Below are 9,688 nucleotides of genomic sequence, written 5' to 3' on the forward strand. Positions count from 1 at the left end.
GGGAGTGACGGATGGAGCTTGGAGTTGCTATACTTTGTGTTGGTGATGTATCTTCGAGACGTACTAACCTTTGATTTTCAGATCGACGCCAAGTGGCAGAACCAGCCCTATGCATAAGACAAGCTAAAGTTTAGGCCCAAAGTTAAGCATTACTTAGTCTAGACTTTTGACTCTTCCTATCGATTTTCTATTCTCACTCTTGTTGGTATATTTTGGTTTTTCTTTAGGTCATTCTTTAGATTTTTGGAACACTTGCCCGTGTGACATTCAAAGTTATTTTAATTAGCTTGCTCGGTTTTGGTGCCGAACATCGCCGTCATAGGAGGCCTAATGACGATATAAAGAGTCGTTTATTTTATAAGTCGTTCTTAGAATCGAGTGCTTTTTCAACGTCCTCGTAGCAAATTAGTTACGAATTTTTTATTGCTACGTATATTTTGTGCGCGGGCACCGAGGCTGCGGTGCCTGGCCAAAAGGCCAAGCAGCAACTTCAGCGCCCAGCGCAGGGCGCGGAAATATTTGGCGCCCAGCTAGGGGCGCTGAAAATGCGTCCCAGACTGGTACTCGTATTCTGTTCGCGTATTATTTTTTTGTACATGCGACTTGATTTTGCGTGCTTGCCTAATAACGTCCTTTACGCGTCGTGAAGCGTTGTGGGATCCGTCACATGCAATCCTAGGCTTCACTTATTTTTGTGGCGATAGCCCGGGGTCGCGGAACACGTATCTTGGTATGACTCTTTGGCCAATCGGTTTTTTATGAATGTTTGGGCAATTTTTAGGGTCGTTGGTTTTCTAGCGTTATTTGTCACACACAATCACAATATAATCATGTAATTCGCTACACATAACTAACATTACAACATGAAGCAGAAATAATATGTCACGTAGTTTATGATAGGCTTCTATGGGTAATATTTGCGCCTGGCTTGGTACCGCTTCTATTGCAGATCCAACACATGCCCCGGTCGAGGTAGTGCATTCAACAGACGAATTTCGTCCCAAGAGGCCAATCACGATGTAAGCCAAGGGGGCATGCACCAATGAGAGGGACCTTAGTGGGCGAGCGATTGGATTTGGGACAGGTGTACTACTAGCGACAAGTGCCGAGTGGACAACATTCAAAGCGTATGCACCCCCCGGTAGGCGATGGGTATCCTTAGTCCCAACTCCCGAGATGAAACATGCCAAGGGAGCCGAGATTCGTTATGCGGTTCTGCCCGTTCACATTAATATGCTGATTTTCAGGTCGTCCCAACTTGATAAGGAAATAAACGCGGAGTAGGATCGTTTCACCCTTCGGCTATTTTAATTACCTACGAGCACGAGTATTTCATTAACTTCCCCAGTGGAGTCGCCACTGTGAGGGGGTCGAAAAAGCACGAGGCTAATGCATGACCTCGTCCCTCGTGGGCGTGACGTCGTCAGATCAAGTGTAGTTAGATTTCCTGTGAGTTTACACCCAATCGACTAGTAATATAGGAGTCGCCATTCAGTTTTTAACGACAATGAGAAAAACTGACAAAACCCGGTTATCGTGACATAAAGGGAGTGCAATTATGTTCGACCACGACGGCCATAGGTTCCCTTGTGATCCCTGGTGTGGGGATCGCTCAACGTACACCCGCAGGGCAGAGATTGAGAGTTCGGGGGACTGTAACTACCGAGAGGAGTGCTCATCGATAACTCCAGAGGCAGGTTATCCTTACTAGCTCAGCATAAATAATTGAAGGGACATGCGTTAACTATTAAACTATTCTGAATTGATTTTAGCAATATGCAACACATAATACTAAATCGATCGTGATTATCTTGTTTAGATTGATTTAAGGTACCTAGCATGATAGTTCGTTTGTCCAAGATATTATCTTTATTAGGCGTGATAGATCAATCAGATTAATAGTTTAACAATTTTATAAAGGGTGATGAAAGCGATTAAATCATGCGAAGGGACACATTACGACGCACCCTTGAGAGGTGCGTCACGGTTCTCAGAAAACTAACCACTTGGCTTTGCTATTTCTCCTTTTATCTAACGAATCTCGGGTTTTTGAGCAGTATTCCAGTATTTAGGCTTAATTCATCAGCTACAAGGGACAGGATACGTTCTGTTCGACTTTTGGGTCGATTGCGACAGAACGCGGGATCAATTTCGCAGCGTGAGGCTTAGGCTTAGGGTTGGAGTCAATACTCAGATTATGAATTGTGTGTCCTCTTTTCGTTGATTATGAGGCTGTATTTATAGGGAAAGAGTTGGTGGAAAGATAGATCTTTAGAATCCAAACCCAAAGAGAATTCGAAGACAACACGTCCCAGGTATTTTCAGCGCCCAGACCCAGGCGTTGAAAATAGGGTATGAGCCGAGCCTTTTGTCAGACTTGGACTCTTAATCACGGAGCTTTTGAGACTTATCAGAGTTTCTTAGTGCGTATCAACTTATGACGGAATGCGTCTGGGCCCGTTACGAACTCTGGGTTCGTTAGGAATTTAATTAATACGTAACTCTTATTTTCGAATTATAACAGGAATGGAATTCCTTTACCAATTCTATCTCTTTTAGGACTTTATGTTGGAGTGCAACACCTAATTCTGACAGATTTCTATCTTTTATGTCTTGCCACTTTTAACAACTACTTCTTACGGCAGTTACCATTTTTAGCAGGTTTCTATAAATAGCAGGTTTGGCTGAAATGAAAGGGTGATTTGAGATTCGTTATTTTATAGGAGATGCGTTGCCAAGCGGAGATTTACGTTCTCATCATCGAACCTTCCCTTTCGGGAATGGGGACAAAAGTAGGTGTCTACATGTTTCAAATTTTACGAATTGGGGAAAGGCAAAATTAGGGTTTATACTAATCGGAAAAATCTGAAATTTTTACCATAGATCAATCTTGTACCCAGAAACATTGTGTCAAAATTTCAAGCAATTACGAGTAGTTTAGGTCAACCTTTTAATTGAATTACTGTCCGACACTTTTAATTTTTAATGAAAAATTAACAAAAACGCCCAAAAAACGATACTTCGAGGCCTGTTTTTGCAATTCTATCCTCATGAGTTGATCTTAGAAAATCGTTTTCCATCAGATTAGGGTTTTAAAACTCGAAAAAACGAAAAATATTGATTTCGGACCTGATTATTACGCAATTCATCCAATAATTCGTAAAAATTCCGAAAAATCAACAAAAATTCCAAATTTTTCGACAGATGAAAAAACAATAATAATCATGCTAATTCATGCTTTGAATACATAAGGCTGATGATACCACTGTTGGGGAATACAGTTAAACATAATAACATGTGCGGAAACAATCCCCAAAGTCAGGAAGCATGTATAAAGCACGTACAGATTAAGCATACTTACATTTGAAGCGTGTTTTCCACAATAATTTGTCAACGAACACGAACTTAGAACTCCACTTGTCGTTCCTCTACTTGGTTCACCGACATGTTCAGATCCGTCTTGATAATCGTAGCTTAGACAATCATTCTAGAGTTTGTGCTTTTGGGAAGAACACATCCTTGGAGGCTGAGAGAGAATTAGGGTTTCTCTCTCCTCCTTAGGGTTTGATGTGTGTGGCTGATTTGTTGCATTAGCATTAGGAAAAACATAATAGTCTAGGTTATATCAATAACCTATTAAGTGAGCCAAGCCAACCGGCCAAGCGTAGAGCCCGACCGGCCAGCAAGGCCCACGACCAAACCACTGCACAAGCGCGCAGCACACAACACGCGGTGGGCTGGGCCTACGCTGCTGTTGTTGCTGTTGCTTCTCCGTGCATGCACAGCCAAGGCAGCAAGGCCATGGGCCTTTGCTCCTTGCACTTTGCTCGTGGGCTTGCATTCGTGTTTTCTTCAATTAATTATCATTCGATAATTCATTTATCGTTTCGTACTTGACGATCCATTGTCATACGATACGATTATTCGTTTCACCTAGCTTACGAATATATGCAATCACGATATACGATTTCACCATCTAATGTTAAATCGTATAATTATGTTTTCCAAACTAATTTCCCGAAAAGCTATTAAATGAATTTTCGATTCATTTAATCCGGTGATCTGTTACATGCCATTGGTGTGACCTTGTAGGTTCAGTCAAGAGTAAGTTGTGAGCTTAATATTCATTAGAACTCACTGATCGGAAGCATTGCTCCAGCTAGCTGTTCCGATCACTTGATCTCACTGAATTAATTGTTCGCAATTAATCTGAACCTTGGTATTAGACTTAATGCACCTTGGGTGAAGGACGTATTTCCTTCACTGAAGTCCTTCACTTGGAAAGCATTAATGATTTTAAGAACTAGGGTAACTGAATTACAATTGACCCCACTGTACATCTTCCCAGTCTAAAAGAAGTAAAGAATAGCTTTGTACACATCCTCTTCGATAATGTGCCAAATTTTCTTAAAAAACACAGCATTATACCCATCTACCCTAGGGGCTTTACTATCATCAATATATTTCAGAGCTTGATCAATTCCTGAAGTAGTAACAGGGGCACTAAGAGCATGAGCAGCTTCATAAGAGAGTCTATAGCCACTTAATTCTAAGGATGGGAATACCAGGAAGATTCTTATAGAATTTCTGAATTTCATCGGCAATGTCCTCATGATCAGTAAGCTTCATCCCTTGTTCATCATACATAACAAAGATCTTATTCATACTTCTTCTCTGTTTGACTAAAGCAAAGAAGAATCTAGTGTTAGAATCCCCATTAGCAAGCCAATGGATCGTGGCTTTCTGCTTCAAAGTTGATTCTTCAACTGACAACCATTTCCCGAGTTTCTTAGTGTGGCTTTTTTCTTCAATTTGTAGGTTTATATCAGAAGGGTCATCAAGGAGTTGAGAGTGAATCATCTCCAGTTCTTGCTTATAATTGGAGATTTTCTTAATAATTCCAGCAAATTCCTCCTTAGGAAACTTCTTGAGTTCTACTTTTAATCTTTTGAGCTTGAACCAGACTCGATCCACTGAGAAGGGTGCCACTCGATCACATAATTGTGCCAGTCAGTAGCCACAACTTGCTCAAACTTGGAGTGATCAGTCATGAAATCAAAATATTCAAAAGGTATTCCTCCCTTTTTATGCCCATCACCAAACTGGAGGAGTAGAGGAGAGTCATCAGAAATTGAAGGGTGCATATAATCAACAAAGATTTGATCATAATGCAACATCCACTCCCCATTCGCCAAAGCTCTGTCTATCCTACTTGCAATTCTATCATCTCCAAGCCCTTTATTACTCTAAGAGTAAAAGTGCCTTGTAGCTCTAATTTATAATTTTCTTGTAAGGAAACAAACAGATTTTCCCTTTATGTTTTCTCTTGAAATTTGTTTTCCATTGAAAATCATTTTCCTTTGAAATATTTTCCGTTAAAACAAACGGAACCTTAAAGTATTTCCTAATTTCTTACTCCTCAACATAAAGATGGGAAAGATTCCTATTATCCAACTTTAACACATTTTTGTTTTTCTTTTGACGGGAATTTTTAACAAGGTTTATCAGAGATCATACGAAGTAACTCAAAAAGTTATTTGAATGTATTGAAAAAGGGGTTTCAATTCCTACAACAAAAAAAGGGGCTTTCACTATATGGTCCGGTCAACATGGCCAGTATGGGTCTGGTCTGAAGGAGTTATAACAATGGGCTTAAAAGCACTTTAGGTCTTTAGCAATAAGTATAGTATGAGAAAATGAGATTTGCATGGTTTACACTTTACACTAATTATACTGAGCATTTGCAGCTTAAAGCAGAAAATTAATAATTCAATAAAGAAAAAGAAGATGAAATTATTATTCAGAGATGATTAGTTCTTTCACAAGGTAGCTGCCTAGATGGAAAAACTGAAGCTTACGGTGCATGATCCTTTACGTAACAAGGTAAAGTTCCAAGTTAATGAAAAATCTTCCTTTTATGCTTGATACCAAAAGGAGTGACTTCTCTATCACACAAGTCATAACCATGCCACACATGCCTAGGGAGATAACGACGGAAATAGAAATAATCCGAATTAAAACGGGCTTTATCTAGAACCCGGACTTGGGCGAAACCGGGACGCCAGTTATCTGATCCTGTCAGTTTTAGATACAAGTAGCAGATGGTTGTATCCACACAGGGTCCATCAACCTGAAATTCATCAACATTGCAAGGCTGGAATGGTTTCCTTGGTACATCATCTAAAACACTTTGATCCATTTTATCTACCCATTTGACGTGCTTCCTGTTAAGCGGTCGGACTAAAACGTCGTTGCTTTTTGAGTCCCCAAAACGTAGGCTGACGTGGTTAGATGTGCCAGCATTCTTGGTGCAACTGGTTTCTATGGTAATTACATAGCTGCAGTTCCCCTGCAACCCCAAACTGATCAATATATTCATAATACACAAATAAATAATAAGAAAGAACAAAATTACAATTATACTCAAGTTCACTTGTGCGTACCTTGATTTGCAGTTCCCTTGTTGCAAATACCATGTTCTGACAATTCAAGGCAAATGCAAGTAAAAACAGCAAAGTAGTGGCGAAAAATCGCTGATGAATCACCATTAATATTGTATCTGAGATGTCTCAGTTGTGTAGAAATTAGACCATGGTTACCTTTATACTAGAAAAATTCCCATGGGAATCATTCCTTGCTTCAAAGTATGAAAAAGCTCTGATTCTAAGCAGCATATCATATCGCTACGTACGTTTGTAATTTAACTTGCTTGGATTCTACTTAATTATACCGGTATTAATCTCTGAATTAGCTAGCATTAATATTACAGTATTAGCATAAATCCTGTAACCTTAGTGAAGTCCCAAGTTTCTATTATTCTCTTTATCTCTTATTCATGTTCCTATATCAGAAAAGATGCCTCAAAAACTAACTTGAAAAGTAAAGCACATTGTACAACAATACGCACTATTCGCATTATTTTATGTTTCGTGCTTGTTCTTTAATGGGGTTGAACATCTCCCAGTCCCACACCTGATTAACAGATTATCACACCATAGAAGCACCCGCACCGGCTAATATCGATCTCCAAATATAGAAAACATAAATTTCCTGATAAACAAGCTACTACTACTGTACTACATAGAATGTCACTGTGGAATATATACGAACTACTACCCACATGTTTACATAATACATATCATCTCCATTCTCCAAGAACGAGTAAATACACCGGCATGTCTGATCAATCAACTGCCAACTGGAACAGATTCCTCCCTTGACAAATAAAATAGACCAATATTACAAACAATTAATTAATAAAAACAAGGCATTGACCGTGACAAAAAATGATCTGAAACCTAAAGCATATTCATTATTCAAAGCAATATATAACAGAACATGTTCCAAAAGTATTCTATATAGCACACCATTGCATTAAACTGGATTACTCAAGCATAACCTTGGACTAACATTTTGAACCTAAAAAATGGTGTAACAAATTAAAATGCTGGGGGTACCACTCTAATCAAATGATCTACTTGATCTTTTCTTTTTCTTTGATTTTTGTAATTTGTTTTTCCTAGGAATCTTCAAATTCTCCAACCGCAATGCTTTCATGCTTGATGCTTCCTCTTCCTACTCCCCTTGTAGTTGTTGCCCGACTTAATTCCAATCATTTTTTATTTCTTAATTTCCCTTGATGAGTTGGTTTTTTCTTATGTTTCGTTTCTCCACTCCCTTTAACTTGATTCTCTTTGCTCCCTTGACGAGTCATGACTACTAGGGTAACTCTAAATTCTTTTTCAATTCTTTTTCAAGCTTGACTCTTTTCTTCGTCTTTTCTTTACTTCCATCAAGACTTTCTGTCTCATTCTCATTCTTGACTTCACTAACAGAGTAACAGCACTATCATCATAAATCATAATCAGGTTGTTCCTCTTTTTGTTTCTTTTGCTTGTCGCCGTAACCTTTTCCAATTTCAATTGCGTGCCCATTACTGTCGTCCTGACTATGATGGTCACTAGAGACTTTATTCCCAGTACCACCAGTGATATCATGGTTTCCCCTCTCAACTTTATCTTTTTTTTCTTCTTAACTTGTTTTTTATTTACACTAATATAAACCTGCTCCACGCTAATTTAGTGTGGATCAGGGCAACGGAGTAATTTGTAGGGGCTATATGTGTAAATGTACGTCATGTGACAGTTATTTTATGGTTTTAAATAGTAACTATATGCGTATTACAGTAACTATGTGTTTTTTAGAGTTTCAATGCGATTTTTGTCCAGCCCACTTTATATACATTTTAAACTTTTTTATTTTTCAAAATTTCAGATCTGATTCCGGTCATTTCTCTTTTATTTCTCTCTCTTCATTTTTTCTCTATGCTTTTCAAAATTTAGCCCAAATTTCTAGGTTTTGTTCGATTTTCTTCGTAATTATCTTATAATTCTTATAATTTGATCTATTAGGTGAGGAAAAATTGGAGGAAGTAGTAGATCAAGAAAGGAGGTTCGTCGTTGCCGAAACCGAATCGAAGAATTTGCGCTCGTCTACAAATCTTCGCAAGAATTTTTAGAGATCACATATCGGTTTGTTGCTTTTTAAAGAATTTTAAGTCTATTTTTATTTAAAATTGAAAATATTTGTTGTTTTGGAGAAATTAATGTTTGTGTTTTGCCGAAATAATGTTTTCACTTAGCGAATTCGATCAGTGACTTTACAATTTTAAATAGTAACTATATGAGTAATACAGTAACTATATGGTTTAAAAAGGTACTATGTAATTTTAATGGTTACTATATGTGTACAATAGTTACTATATTATTTTAATGGTTACTATATGTGTACAATAGTTATTATTTAGTTGAGTGATTTGAAATGTTTGTTGTTTTGTTGAAATTAGGGTTAGTGTTTCACATAGTTAGTATATAAATGATATAGTTACCTTTAATTTATGTTGCGAAATAGTGTTTTTAATAGTCACTGGAATATCCGTTGTGTTTATGTTAGTAGTAGTTTTTAGAGTAACTATATTTTTTAAAAAGTTACTATAGTAACTTGAAAAGAGTACTATGTGTTTAAAATAGTTACTATGTTTTTTAGAAAGTTATTATAAGTTTATGAGCTTAAGATAGTTATTATGTTATGAACAGTTTATAGTGACTTTTTGATAAATAATAGTTACTATATGATTACATTATGTACTATGTTATTTAGAGTATACTTTTGTTCGCTTCTTAGACAGTGGCTATATGATTATAATGGTTACTATATTATAATAATAATCCCTATATGTTTATATAGTTACTATATGTTTTATATAGTTACTATATTTTTGAAATAGGTACTATGTTTATTTTATCATGATTGGTTACCATATGTTTATTTTCTTCAACAATATTTGTATGTTTTATATAGTTACTATATGTTTGAAATGATAACTATTTTAATTTATTATGTTCTTTGCATGTTTTTTATGTTATTCTATATTTTTAGGGATAGAGTTACTATATTATTATCACACCAACTATGTCTGCAACTATGTGACTAAATGACCATCAATAATATTTATAGGTATTATATCTTGTATAATAGTAACTATATATTTGATATAGTTATTATCTACTTCGTATATTATAATGTTCTTTTTATGTTATTTGATGTCCTCTATGTTATTATTAATAAGAGTTACTATGTTATGATCACATTAACTATATGATCATAACAATAACTATATATGCAACTC

General features: G+C 36.8%; 1 protein-coding gene across 1 annotated transcript; it reads right to left on the minus strand.

Annotated features, from left to right (window-relative positions):
• Positions 1 to 5,773: 5,773 nt before the first annotated feature.
• On the minus strand, positions 5,774 to 6,973 carry LOC110795572 (embryo-specific protein ATS3A). The gene is made up of 2 exons (XM_022000588.2): positions 6,444 to 6,973; positions 5,774 to 6,349 (listed from the first exon to the last, which is right to left on the minus strand). Exons 1-2 carry the CDS (start codon positions 6,546 to 6,548, stop codon positions 5,897 to 5,899), a joined length of 558 nt encoding a protein of 185 aa, XP_021856280.1. The 5' UTR covers positions 6,549 to 6,973; the 3' UTR covers positions 5,774 to 5,896.
• Between the last annotated feature and the right edge of the window lie 2,715 nt (positions 6,974 to 9,688).

The sequence above is a fragment of the Spinacia oleracea genome, chromosome 6 (assembly GCF_020520425.1).
Source record: "Spinacia oleracea cultivar Varoflay chromosome 6, BTI_SOV_V1, whole genome shotgun sequence".
NCBI classification, from domain to species: Eukaryota; Viridiplantae; Streptophyta; class Magnoliopsida; order Caryophyllales; family Amaranthaceae; genus Spinacia; species Spinacia oleracea.

Coding starts and splice junctions, on each gene's coding strand:
- LOC110795572 (XM_022000588.2), bottom strand. CDS start 6,548: ATGGTGATTCATCAGCGATTTTTCGCCACTACTTTGCTGTTTTTACTT. Junction 6,350..6,443: donor CAAGGGAACTGCAAATCAAG/GTACGCACAAGT, acceptor TTGGGGTTGCAG/GGGAACTGCAGCTATGTAAT.